Source organism: Abrus precatorius, unplaced genomic scaffold (assembly GCF_003935025.1).
Source record: "Abrus precatorius isolate BTA unplaced genomic scaffold, Abrus_2018 Scaffold5, whole genome shotgun sequence".
NCBI classification, from domain to species: Eukaryota; Viridiplantae; Streptophyta; class Magnoliopsida; order Fabales; family Fabaceae; genus Abrus; species Abrus precatorius.
The window spans coordinates 3,327,384-3,341,112 of NW_020874395.1; the positions used below are offsets into that span (position 1 = coordinate 3,327,384).

A 13,729-nucleotide genomic window follows, 5' to 3' on the forward strand; every position below is an offset into this window, starting at 1 on the left:
AATTAATAATTTTATTTTTTGAACATCTAAAATTAATACCATATATAATATCATATACAATTTTATTTTCTTATCTTTTTTATATATATTCATCTTAAAAATACTTCAAAATAAAAACACCAAAAACATCTAAATATGTAAGAAGACATTTTCCATAAATTAATGTAACAAGCTTTTATACTTCAACACTGTTACTCTACTGTTACAAAGTGGGGCCAGTTTCTCATTTTCTCTCCTTATATAATACCTACTCTTCCCACTCTTCCTCCTTCTCAAGACAAATTGAAAACTCTCCATCATTCACTACTCTTCCTCAAATAGCATAAATCTTCTGCTGGTTGCAAGCTAAACCATGCAAGCCAGGGAGATCTCAGGGCTAAATTATTTACTCCCTTCAAACCCATCTTCATCTCCATACCCTTCTAATAACTACACCATGATTCAAAACAACATTCCCACATTTCAATTCCAAAGATTCCCTAACCAATTATATGGTTACAACCACAACCCTCCTTATCAAGTTCATGACTTTAGTCCTCAATCATCATGCATAAGCAGCAACTCCACTTCAGATGAAGCTGAGGAGCAAAACCTAAGTCTCCTCAATGAGAGGAAGCACAGAAGGATGATATCAAACCGAGAATCTGCACGTAGATCACGCATGAGGAAGCAGAAACACCTTGATGAACTGTGGTCACAAGTTGTTTGGCTAAGAAATGAGAATCACCAGCTCATAGACAAGCTGAACCATGTGTCAGAGAGCCATGATCAAGTGCTTCAAGAGAATGCTCAGCTAAAAGAGGAAGCTTCAGAACTTCGCCAAATGCTAAGGGACATGCAGATACATAGTCCTTCCCCTTCTTCTTTCACCCCTTTGGAAGATGAAGTCCCTTGCAACTCAGCATATCTCAGATCTGATTCTTCAAACCAATCAAACTCTAGTAACATGCTTGGCTAAATTTCAAGACAAGGCCCAAATTAAATTTTTATCATCTCTTTAGTTATTTTTCTTTTACTTTTTTTTTTTTTTTGTCTGTGTGGAAGTCCAAAACTGTAGTCTTTTCCTCCCTTTTGAGCTGAAAAGATAAATGGCAATAACATGTCTTGATGAGTATTTTTAATTTGAACCTTTAGTTATTCATTTACTTTGACACTATCTCCTTTCTTTCTATAAAGGGTGTATGCATATATGCAGTCTCTAATTTTTATGTCTTGTGTAAGCATTTAAAGATGGCTAAAGGGTATGTGCATGTGTGTAATCTCTAATTTTTATGTCGAGTTATAAATTTGTAAAGAGGGTTGAAGAGTTATTTATAAGAAACTGTTGGGTTAATTGTTAGCATAAAACAGCAGAGTCAGAAACAGCATCATGATTCATTCCCTGAAGACAATATAGAAATCTTTCATGACCTCATCTTTCTAGCAATATCCAGAGAATTGTGGGGAGATTAAAGAATTAAACAAAGGAAGAAAATAATAAATAAATAAGATAATATGAAGCCAACATAATCTTATATATGATTTGTGTAAAATAATGGAAGTAATAATGTCAGGTGGAATTGGATTGGGGAGAGTAGGACATGACACAGAAATAAAAGGGTGTCTGTAGTGGTCATTGGCTGATGATAGAAAAGTTGCCATAAAAAGGAAAACATTTGGACAGGCCACCCACTATAATTCTTATCACTATATTATATCTTTTTCACAGCTACCTTGACTGCATATTATTGGAAAATAACTGAAGCTTTGGTTATTTACTTTCCTCCCAGGTTTTGATAGAGATCCAATATAATTTGTGCACTGGCCAGAGGCACCAATGCACCTTTTTCCTATAATATGGCTCTTGATGATGAAAAAAGTATTACAAATTAATGCAAATATGTGTACACATGCTCAAAAATAACATTTAGCCATAATGTTTTATCCTGTTTTTTTGGGGGCAGGGGGGTATCTTTTGACATTCCTATTGTGGTCCTTTGATGTTGCAAAATTTAGGAGAACAACACTTCAATTAGAAAATCCTCAACCTTTAGAATTGAGTTAAATAATTAATAACATCAAAATATTAAAAATTATTATATTTTTAATGCAAAATTATTACTTTTGCTTAAAATGAGCAATAAGAACCAAAGTTAACAAAATTTTTAATTAATATAAGATGTAAATAATAGGCACATAGTAAGGTGGTAGGTCGGTGGTGCTTGGTTTGCTGCTCCAAGCAAAGCCGAATGGGATGAGTTGGTTCAGTAGGTTGTGGTCAATAAGACTGGACACTTCACAAGCCTAAGAGTTCAAAAGTCAGAAAACATTACAAGTAGTGGAAATTTAGTCCATAAATTGGAAAAGGAAAATCAATGTATTAACGAATCATCACCGACAAGCATTTATGTGGTCATCGTTGGCAAGTTCACACGTCCCTCTTTTGACTTGTTTATGTATACTCTTCATCCATGTTTTCGGCTTATCTAATCTCGCGTAAACTTAGATGTTAATTAGAGATTACTAATTACTTTATTCTATTTCTAATACATTCTATAAGTTTAACGAAAATGTAGAGACAATATATATGTTACTCTGCTTTACTATTAAATTTTATTATTTAGAAAAGTTCGATAATATTATTATGTCATAGAGACTCTAATTATGCCATTGATAACTCTTCTATATGAAAGAATATCATGTGTTTAAAGGATCTTGTTATCAAGTATCTAAAAATACATTACTAGAAAAGCGCTGATTACATACGGATTTGTGATTTTTTTTTTTTTTTTTTGAAAAATCTGTCTGTAATATTTGTCTGTAATTTGCTCGCTATTTGGCGCAAAATAATATAGACAAGAATTACAGACAGATTTTTTCATCTGTAATTTAAAAAAGAGAGGAAAATTTGGAGCGAGAGTTACAGACAGATTTTTTTTGTCTGTAAATATTTCCCTTTTTAACCGACTTTTCATGTGACAATTTACAAACGGATTTTTACATTTGTAAATGGATTTGACGAATTTACAGACGAAAAAATTCGTCTGTAACTAGATCTTTAAAACACACCATTTCATTAAACTATTTACAGATAAATTTTTTGGTCTATAATGTCTGAAACCCATAAATTCGCGCCTCCCCCTTCTCCTTCCTCATCTTTCATAAATCTCTTTCTCGCCTCTCTCTGTCTCTCTTTCAAGAAACTTCAGTTTTTTGGCCTTTGCAAGTGATTGGAGCATCCATTTAAAAAATAATTTGCATCATTATGTTCCTGGTACGATACTCTAACTTTTAATCGGTTTAGTTTTTTTTTTTTTTTTATGTATTTTAGAGACTTAAAATTTATAAAATAGAGTTGTAGGATTAGAGATTGTATGACTGGGGGAAGGACATAGAGATCCTTCTCTGAACTTGATTATTGTGTGCTGTTGGATTGTTTGTATTTGTGAAGTTTGTAGAATATGCATGTCTCCTGCATTTGTCACTGGAGATACCCCTTCTCTTGTACCTGAGGAAGTGGAGGACATGGTCTGCACTTAGATCCATGCCCTCAATGAAGAACTGCATAAGCAAAATGAAAAGATATGGAAGAGTAAGGAAAGTGTATGGAAGAAGAAGTGAGCGAAGAAAATAGAAAAGAAGATAAAGAAGAAGGTGACATCGAGGATGCAGAAGGAGGTGCAGCAGCAGCATATACAGATGCATGCATACTTTGAACTCATGAGAGCAAGCACCTCTACACCTCCTCCTCCACCAGCTCCAACACCACCAATCTTCAGCTTCATGCATCATTGACTCCTCCTCTACTGATGGTGATACTTTTTTGGAAGATGATTACGCCGATTATTAGTGATATACAATATTATTTTATTTTTTATATTATTTTTCTAGATGTTTACTTCTTTCTTTGTAATGAAATTTTAATTTTACATTTATAAATAAATTTTTAATTTTAAATATATAATTTTGTAGTTTTTATTATGTTTATAAATTGTAATAATTATGAACAATGAAAAATAATTATGTTTATAAAAAAATGAAACATTTTTTTTTGAAATTTCATAAATGTTCTGTCTGTAATACAGATGAATTTTTCTGTCTGTAATTATTTACCGATGCGCATATTACAGACAGACTGTAACCATCTATAAATCTGTCAGTAATACTAAAATTTATCTTTAATAGTAAAAAAAATTTATCTATAAATCCGTCTATATTTTTAAATTTTCTAGTAGTGATATTTGTTAGCATTAATTTAGAGTTAAGAGTTGAAACGTATTAAATTTGTATCCTTTCATTAGTTAATAACTTTTTATATTGAATATATAATTGATTATTTTATATTATTTTCTTGATTATGGATATTAAATTTTACAAAATTAAAATATTTATACGTATGTTATTCAAAATTTAATATTTACTTATATTTTAAAATATATACCTATTGAATTAAAGTAAAATGATAAATTATTTAGTAATTTTATTTTTTAATAAAATTTAACAAAGTTGATTTTAATAAAAACTTTTAAATTAATGGTTAAATTAATTAATCTCATCTTTTACAAAAGTTATTAAGTGATATAAGTGTTCAAACTTAACATTTAACATCAATAAATCCAGACTCTAAAATTGTATTTTGATAGAAAATTTTAAAATTCATACAGTATATGAAATCAATAATATAAAATTATTTAAGTGAAGTAAAGTATGAGAAAAATTATGAATAATAATTATAAAAAAATTAAATATAAGTATAATAAAAGAATTTTTAAATTCTCTCTAAAAACATATCATTTAAAATTTATTCTATTTGATATAAAAATTAGTTAATTAAAATTTCAGAGGATTCTATAAATACCTTTTTAGTATTCAAATATATATAACTTAATATTTATTATTATTTCATTTAAACACAACATAAAATTAATAGAAATAATTTAGATATTTTGATACTATGCCATATATAAAATTCATGTGAATTTTCATTTTTAGTTTATTCTTGTTCTTGTGATTTCTGTGGCAAGAATGAATCAATTGCAATAGAGCATAATTAACACGTATAGTCTTAGATTAAGTTGAAATTAGAGAAGACCATATGACTTATTTGTATCCAAGATGCTTCTCTTCAGTCACATTGGAGCGCTAGAGTTTCTTTGAGTTCCCTGTATTGTTTTTCTTTTTGTCGAAATCCCATATTCTTATTGAGTCATCAAAATGGAGGTAAGAGTCTAGCTTTGCAGCAATGAAGGAATGTGTACGGGAAATAGAATTAGAAAGAGGTAAAGCTTCTAAAGATGGATTTTGGGCCCTAAATTTGGTGTTTAAAGCTATAGTTTGGAGTGCCATTTATTTTTGGGCTCATATTTATTTGGCAACTGCTATGGATTAGAGCCTAACTTTCAACATTATCTGCTACAAATCGGTGTGTATTTTATTTGATTAAAAAAATTGTGTATGTTGTGTTTTTCAATTATTTTTCTATTTAAGAGGATTAGGTTTGCTTTTGAGTTTAGCTATTTAAGCATAAGGAGATTCACGCTGACTCTATTGTGGGATAATGCCTGACCAAAAACAGGGTAATCATTAATAATAAGAAATTAATGATACTTTTATTTTGGTTTTTAATCAAATTTATTGTTAAATACACCATAAAAAGGTAGTAATTGGTAAAGTAAAATGTACTTTTCACATGAACTACATCACTACGAATTTATGTAAGCTTATCTTAAATTATATTTGATCAAAAGTCAACTGTATGGAAATTAACCAAAACACTTAAGTTGCGTTTAGTTTGGTCGGATTGTTTAGTCAAATGAAAACATCAATTCGATTTTGAAAAAGAAAACAAAAAACCAAATGGATTGGTTGGCATGAATTCACCTTAGAAATGCACCAAATCAAAGTAATACTACTGGCTAATATGCACTGAAACTTAACATTAGCATCTAGTGTAAAATAAAAATATTTTTTAAGCTCATCTTGTTAAGAAAGAGAAAAACATAAACAGGACAAAAAAAAAAGATGATGAATACATGAATTACACATTGAAAAAACGAAAGAAAGTAAGACAAAAAAAAAAGGAAACAATTTATAAATTAATAAAAAATATTAATATCAAATTTTATTATTGATTTTAAGGGTTTATTTAGAAGACATGCCAAGAAAATATGATATTTTTTTTAATTTTATTCTGTTTTTGAAGTTTATTAAATAAATAAGATGTAATAAGTCATAGTCATGTCGATAAATATGTTCCTAAATAATTTAAAATAATAATTTTTTATTAAAACTATGATGAAAGTTAAAAAAAAAAAAAAAAAAAGGCATAATGTGAAGAAAACATTAATAAGCGAAGAATGCGATGGAGGCGAGAGATATCCTAAAATTCAGGTTGAGAACATTACTAGCCCACTTCTGCACATTCCGTGTACAACCCAACACACACTTTCACATCACAATCTCACTAGACTCCTTTCATTACATGCATGCTCTCTCTTACACATCTCCTTGTCCCAATCCTATTAATTTCCTGCCCCTAAACCCACCATGCCAACACCACTTTCCATTGAACCAATTCAAATGAATGAAAGTTAAAAACACACACAAGTACCCTCAACTTTTTAACACAGATTCTTCAATTCAAATCCCTGGATCTTACACAGAGCAACGGTTTTTGGTGCTAAGTTCAAGATCCAATGGCGGTTGCTGTGAGAGGAGGCAGAGGTGGATCTAGTTTTCGTAGCTTCTTCTCGTTCCGGATCTTCATCTCGGCCATGTTTTCTCTTCTTTTCGTTGCCACTCTTTCGGTGCTCTTCACCACCAATCCCTCCACATCAAACGATGACTCTGTAAGTTCCTCTGTTTTCATGCACTTTTAATTGGCTTTTTCTGTTTTTGTGCCAAATTTTCGATTTTGATCGAAACCCACTTTTAATTTGCTTAATTGGAAACGACCCATTATTGTAGATTCGGTTTAAAGCCTAACCCACATGGTGATTTTACAATTTGACAACTTTGAACGAACCCCGTGTAACAGTTTAGGGTGTTTTTTCTGTCACAGGATCTTCCCACTACTGGTAATGCATACGTGCATCGAACGTTTTTGGCATTGAAATCTGACCCTCTTAGGACCCGAGTGGATTTGATACACCAGCAAGCTAAAGATCACATAACACTAGTGAATGCCTATGGTGGTTACGCTAGGAAGCTCAAGCTTGACATATCCAGGCAATTGAAGATGTTTGATGAATTGGCGCGCAATTTTTCTGATATTGCTCTTAAGCCGATGTATAAAGCATCGCTGTTTGAGTCGGATGGTCCGATTGATGAGGATGTGTTGAGGCAGTTTGAGAAGGAGGTTAAGGATAGAGTGAAGATTGCGCGGATGATGATTGTTGAGGCGAAAGAGAATTATGATAATCAACTTAAGATTCAGAAGTTGAAGGATACCATATTTGCCGTTAATGAGTCGCTTGCGAAAGCAAAGAAGAATGGTGCGTTGGCGAGCTTGATTTCTGCCAAATCGATTCCCAAAAGCTTGCATTGTTTGGCAATGAGGTTAATGGGTGAGAAGATTTCAAATCCGGAGAAATATAGGGACGACGAACCCAAGCCGGAGTTTGAAGATCCGACTCTATATCATTATGCAATATTCTCAGACAATGTAATAGCTGTGTCGGTGGTGGTGAGATCTGTGGTGAAGAATGCAATAGAGCCATGGAAGCATGTTTTTCACATAGTTACGAACAGGATGAATGTTGCAGCAATGAAGGTTTGGTTTAAGATGAGGCCAGTTGAAGGGGGTGCGTTTCTAGAGGTAAAGTCAGTAGAAGAATTCACATTCTTAAACTCATCATATGTCCCAGTGTTGAGGCAACTTGAGTCAGAAAAAATGCAGCAACTTTTATTTGAGAAACAAGCTGAAAATGCCGCAAATGATGCCAACCTGAAATTTAGAAATGCTAAGTACCTGTCAATGTTAGATCACCTTCGATTTTATTTGCCAGAGATGTACCCTAATTTGCATAGGATCTTACTTTTGGATGATGACGTTGTGGTTCAAAAAGACTTGACAGGTTTGTGGAAAATTGATTTAGATGGGAAGGTGAATGGTGCCGTTGAGATATGTTTTGGATCTTTCCACCGATATGCCCAATACATGAATTTCTCTCATCCTTTAATCAAGGACAGCTTCAATCCAAAATCTTGTGCCTGGACCTATGGAGTGAATATATTTAATCTTGATGCTTGGAGGCGTGAAAAATGTACAGATAATTACCATTACTGGCAGAATAAGGTATATTTCTTCTTGTAGTTTTCTTCTTTGTGCTAATGCTATGTTTCTGACCCTATTATTTTGCTAAGAAAAGACTGTCTAAATAATACTCATTGCTCAAGCCGTTCGCTTGTATGATTGCTAAATGGATTACTGTCAAGAGCAACTCACTAAATTTTTGGTTTGATTATGTTTTCAGAATGAAGACCAAACTTTGTGGAAATCGGGGACACTTCCACCTGGTTTGATCACCTTCTACTCCTCTACCAAGTCATTGGACAAATCATGGCATGTGCATGGGCTAGGATACAATCCCAGCATTAGCATGTATGAGATCAATAATGCTGCAGTAATTCATTACAATGGAAACATGAAACCCTGGCTTGATATTGCATTGAATCAATACAAAAATCTCTGGACCAAATATGTGGATAATGATATGGAGTTTGTGCAGATGTGCAATTTTGGCTTATAGTTGAGATCAACACAGTGCTGTATCATGATAAAAGCTTGAGATAACATGTCACTCGTGGTTTACCATATTCTTTTGGAATTGAGAATCTCAAGTTAAATGTAGCTTGTCACACAGAAGTTCTGTGTTGTCATCATGTTTCTTCTACAATGGGAATGGCATCTGAGAATTTCACTGTTGATAATTTTCAGTTGCTAGGCAATAATTTTGACAAAACTGTATTTGAAAATTTACACGAAGTAGTATTTTTTTCTCCTTCTCTGTTCTGGATCATATTTTTCATTTATTTGTTTGCTGATGGTAGTGGCTGACTCTATTTACTGAAAAGGCACTACTTTTTTTATCTATTTAATACATGTAACATGTTCTCTTTTGTACGTTTCTGGTATTTCCAATATTGATAAAGCTACATATCATAGGGAAAGGCCATATGAAAAGCTGCAAATAGTTTACAGGAATTTGGTGCACTTGAATGAAGCACAACGCATTTTCAACCAGGGATGTTTCATTTTTACAGAACGTTTGAGATAAGTAGTTTTTCTGGCTTAGTTTACTGCTGTGTGCTTTGTTAAGGATTACATCATCTGTGGATCTTTACAGGGATTGGATAGTTCATTTTATAGGAATATTTGTTTGGTGGATCAGTGGATGTGTCAAGGGATTGAATGGTTCTTTAATGTTGATGTCTAGTTTTTCTGTTTTCTTCTGTTAATCTACTTCTTGATTTGCCATCTCAGTAGGAATCTCAATTTTCTGTAATATATCTCTCTTTGGCAAATATGGTATCATGTTTTTGTTTTGTTTGGATATAAATGCTGTTAATGCAGCTTTTACACTCAAAAGTATGCCTAAAATTATTCAAATTCAATAAGGAACATCCTTAAATGAGACACCAATCTCAACTTTCAGGAGATGATACAGGTCATTTTTATATATCATGTACGTGTTGATGTGTTAAGTTGAAGAAGTGACTAGTTTAGTCATGTATGTGTGCTTGTCTTCCTTTGCCATAGTCACTGGACTCTGCCAATCTCTACATTGCCTCTTGGATATCTTCACTTTCAATTGATAGCTGTGAAACAAGCTTTTCATTAGGAGCAAATATGGATCAATATTCCCATAGAAATCAGAAACAGTTTTAGAGCATCCAACAAGGTATGGAATTGATCACTTCAATAGCCTATATATTGCCCGAGGCTTTCAGCAAATTGTATGGACTAGGGTTAATATTGGTGCAATTGAAGTGAAAAGACGTGAGATGTTAATTCTGGAATTTATAGTAAAGTAGACATTTTTGACACACAAAAGTCCACCCTTTTGGCTTTCAGGTTGATTCCATTTTGTAACTAGCCAGGTGCTTCATACACATGTCAATAGTGCAACAAAAAAATCATTTGGGATCTAAAAAATTCTTAATACAAGATATTTCCTCACAAGTTGTTTTAACACTATCCCCCTTTTTTTTTCCCTCAAAATTGATAGTTTATTCTGAACCCAACAATTTGATGTTTATTGTCTAATCACTAATGTGTAGTTTTGGTATGCCAAACGACATGCTCTCTGACCCAAAAAAAAAAAAATTGTCATTTTTGTTGTAAAAATTCACATGCCAACCTTTATCATCTCTAGCCATAAGGTATCTATCTCTAGGCAAATTTGGAAAATGAATAAGAAACTTTTATCATCACTTGAGACCTCTCTAGTCATAAGGTAATTTGGAAATGACAGACATCAACTTTCTCTCTCAGTTGTCCCCCTTATTAACAAGATATCTTGCCTAATTACAGCAGCGTGTTATCCAGAAAATACTGATCAATTTAGAGTTGCAAAAATAAAATATCCTTCTGTTATGCAGATGAATCGAGAAAACTAGGTTAGGTGGCTTACATAATCTGTGATTTCTTTCCTTCTTTGTCATCCACATGATCATAAGTAGCTGCAGGTTGCTTCTGTTAGATAGCAAAGTCTAACATTGGTGGAATAGCAACAAGTTGGTATATAAGATAAGCATGAGTTCAGATTGCCAAGATTAAGTTTATTCTCTCCCACACTCTTAAATCAAGCCTCCACTCAAATTTTAAACAGCCACTGTTTACTCCTATATTTTCTTTAAGGACTATCTTAAAATTTTTGTAACATTTATTCCAAATATATATATATATATATATAATAAAAATTTATCATGAATAGTAGTGCAGCAAAAACTTCATCAGCGCACGGTCAAAGAATTTAATATATCACTTAATTCAATCTAAATTCATATCAATTCAACAAATAATTGGATTCTCAATTATATAATAATAGCTCTGATACTAAAGGTAAGAATAAAATTTTTATGAATCTAATTATATGAATCTATAATATCAATTATAGAGTAATTGTAAAATTATTTATTTGTTATAGATATTGTGAATTATAAAGTAAATAACGTACGTGAAGTATAAATCCTTCATGAATGAGAAGTCAAAATCTTCTATTAGCTAATTACGCTCTCATAATTTTATGTTCTCAATGGGACAAACCTAGAGAACAATAAAATATGTTTCTATGACAGCAAATGTGACTTAACCGTTGTATTTATTAACCTTATGCATTTTTTATCATAAATTTAAAGGTTAGGTTCACACTATGTTTCACATTGATCAATATTAAATATCTAAAACTGATAAGTAATTGATCACATTATTAATAAGGTTAAGCATTATCAAATAGATCATAATATTAGTCATTTTTTGACAAAATAAACAATCACAATTAATTATAATTTATAACGAATTCTAATAAAATAATGTTAAAATAATTATAAATATATTAATATTTTATTTATACTTTAATTTCAATTTTATCATATTATTTTGATAATGTTGTTAAAAGTTACCTGTTATGTGGTAAATAAGAAAGATTGTAATAAATTATAAAAAATATTAACTTGTAGGAGTAAGTAGTAACAGGAGGGTACCATTATTCTTTCCCATCATCCTTAGCTCACCACTGATTACGAACAGCTATATCGACATAATTTAATAAACATAATTCTTAAAAAGTACTCTAATTTGTTTATAAATCATAAATTACTCAATAATGTACAAACTGGTTTATCTTAACAGCGTTTTGTATGAAATGGCTTTAACCCACAATTGGCAAAATTGTCTTAAGTATTATTTTTGTCATATTGAACGAGAAATTTAGGAAACGTTCAAAAGAGTTTATAAACATAATTTATGATTCTTATGCACTTATTTTATTAGTTTTTTTTTTTTTTATCTATATCAAAATAAGGTCTTATTAGCTCATGCAAATAAAAAGCTTATCGAATAAGTGTATAGTTATATTTAAACACGCCCTACTTAGTTATCAATCATTTCATATTTTTAGAAGTAATTTTAACAAAGAACGTTTTAATCAACTATTATCTTTCTAATTACACTACATAATTTCTTCTGCATTCAATTTTTTAAAATTTAAAAATTCAATTTTTAATAAAATTTTCTTATTTTGAAAATTTTATTTTATAATTTTCTTTTTAATATAAAATAATTATTATTAATTCATTTTTCAATTATTAAAATTTTTAAAATTTTAAAATAATAATGTAATATACAGTTAAATACTTATTTCAAAAAGTTATTTCAATTTAATAATACACATTAAAAAAACTCACTAAATATTGCATACTTTAGTCCGTTGTGAGCTTACGCATAAAAATAAGTGGCCCATTTAAATGTAAGTCTCGCATGTTGACTTTTATACCCATGAGGTAAACCTACAAGCCTGCAAGCTAACCCGTTAACTTGCAAAAAAAAAAATTAAAATATTAACTTTTAATAACTTTAATTATTTTAAAATAAGAATGATAAAGTATAAGTAAAATATTAATAAATAAAAATTTTAAAATAAAAAAATTTGTGGGATAACCCATCTAACCACGTGCTTATGTGAGAGAGAGCTTCGTATATAAGGCACATTTAAATATTGACCTGTGTGATTTGACTCATTTAACTGCGACCTTATGGAGCGAGGCAACCCTATACCCACCTATGCATATAATCAAATTAATCTATCTTTAACTATTCCCATTTTACTTTTTAGACTATCATATCTAGTTTATTTTATTTCATCCTACTCTATTTTATCTCTTTCTATCAAGAAAATGCATAATTTTATCAAGTAAAAATAAAAAATTGATACAAACACATATATATAGTTGATTCCAAATATTTAAATTTATAACATGAGAAAAAAAAATAGAGATTACAAATTACAAGTGTCATTATTTAATAAATAGAGAAAAATATTCAATCACTATCAAGAAAATAAACTTGATTTAATATATAAGAAAGGATAAAATTGTATTTTAAAAAAAATTCTATTGACTAGGAATTTAATTTAATATATGTTTTTTATTTATATTTTTTTACAAGTAACATTGTATCTATGACCATCAATTCAAATTAATGATTTTTTTTCAACATAACACAAATGTTATTCAATTAAATAATTTTTATTAAAAATTAAAAAATTATGACTATTTTAAAATTGAATAAATTTACAAAATATAAAATATTTTAAGAAGCAATAATAAATGTTTATTATATAAAATAAAAGGTAAAATAAAGATATTAAAAATTTTTAATTAAAAATTATAAAAACTAAAATATTTTAAGTAAAATTAAGATTGAATTAAAAAAAATTAAATGTTCAATGCAAGAGAAGTCACACAACGTAATAAGAATAAAATAGCTCTTCAAAATATTTTTTTTATTTAAGAGGACTCCTAATAAATTCAGATTTAAGAACAATGACTCTAATTTAGGTAGATTAGTAATTTTAATTAAAATTTGAAGGTCTAACAATTATATCCTTGTTCAGGAACATAAGATAAATGATATTTTAGAAAAATAAAAACTGATAATAAATAACTAATTATTTTATGTTACTTCTTAAAAAAAAAAAAAAAAGAATCACTCAAATAAAGTAATCTATAGCTGAATTCATACTAAAAT

The 13,729-nt window shown here is 30.0% G+C and overlaps 2 protein-coding genes across 2 annotated transcripts; both read left to right on the forward strand.

Annotated features, from left to right (window-relative positions):
* Positions 1 to 295: 295 nt before the first annotated feature.
* Positions 296 to 958, forward strand: LOC113867865 (basic leucine zipper 43-like). The gene has a single exon (XM_027503365.1). It carries the CDS (start codon positions 353 to 355, stop codon positions 956 to 958), a length of 606 nt encoding a protein of 201 aa, XP_027359166.1. The 5' UTR covers positions 296 to 352.
* A 5,434-nt stretch (positions 959 to 6,392) lies between these two features.
* Positions 6,393 to 10,291, forward strand: LOC113867199 (probable galacturonosyltransferase 9). The gene is made up of 3 exons (XM_027502325.1): positions 6,393 to 6,827; positions 7,040 to 8,275; positions 8,454 to 10,291. Exons 1-3 carry the CDS (start codon positions 6,675 to 6,677, stop codon positions 8,727 to 8,729), a joined length of 1,665 nt encoding a protein of 554 aa, XP_027358126.1. The 5' UTR covers positions 6,393 to 6,674; the 3' UTR covers positions 8,730 to 10,291.
* The last annotated feature ends 3,438 nt before the right edge of the window (positions 10,292 to 13,729 follow it).

Excerpts from the sequence above, each read along its gene's own strand:
- LOC113867865 (XM_027503365.1), top strand. The coding sequence starts at position 353 with ATGCAAGCCAGGGAGATCTCAGGGCTAAATTATTTACTCCCTTCAAAC.
- LOC113867199 (XM_027502325.1), top strand. The coding sequence starts at position 6,675 with ATGGCGGTTGCTGTGAGAGGAGGCAGAGGTGGATCTAGTTTTCGTAGC. Across the intron at positions 6,828-7,039 it reads CCACATCAAACGATGACTCT|GATCTTCCCACTACTGGTAA; the intron begins GTAAGTTCCTCT and ends TTTCTGTCACAG. Across the intron at positions 8,276-8,453 it reads ACCATTACTGGCAGAATAAG|AATGAAGACCAAACTTTGTG; the intron begins GTATATTTCTTC and ends TTATGTTTTCAG.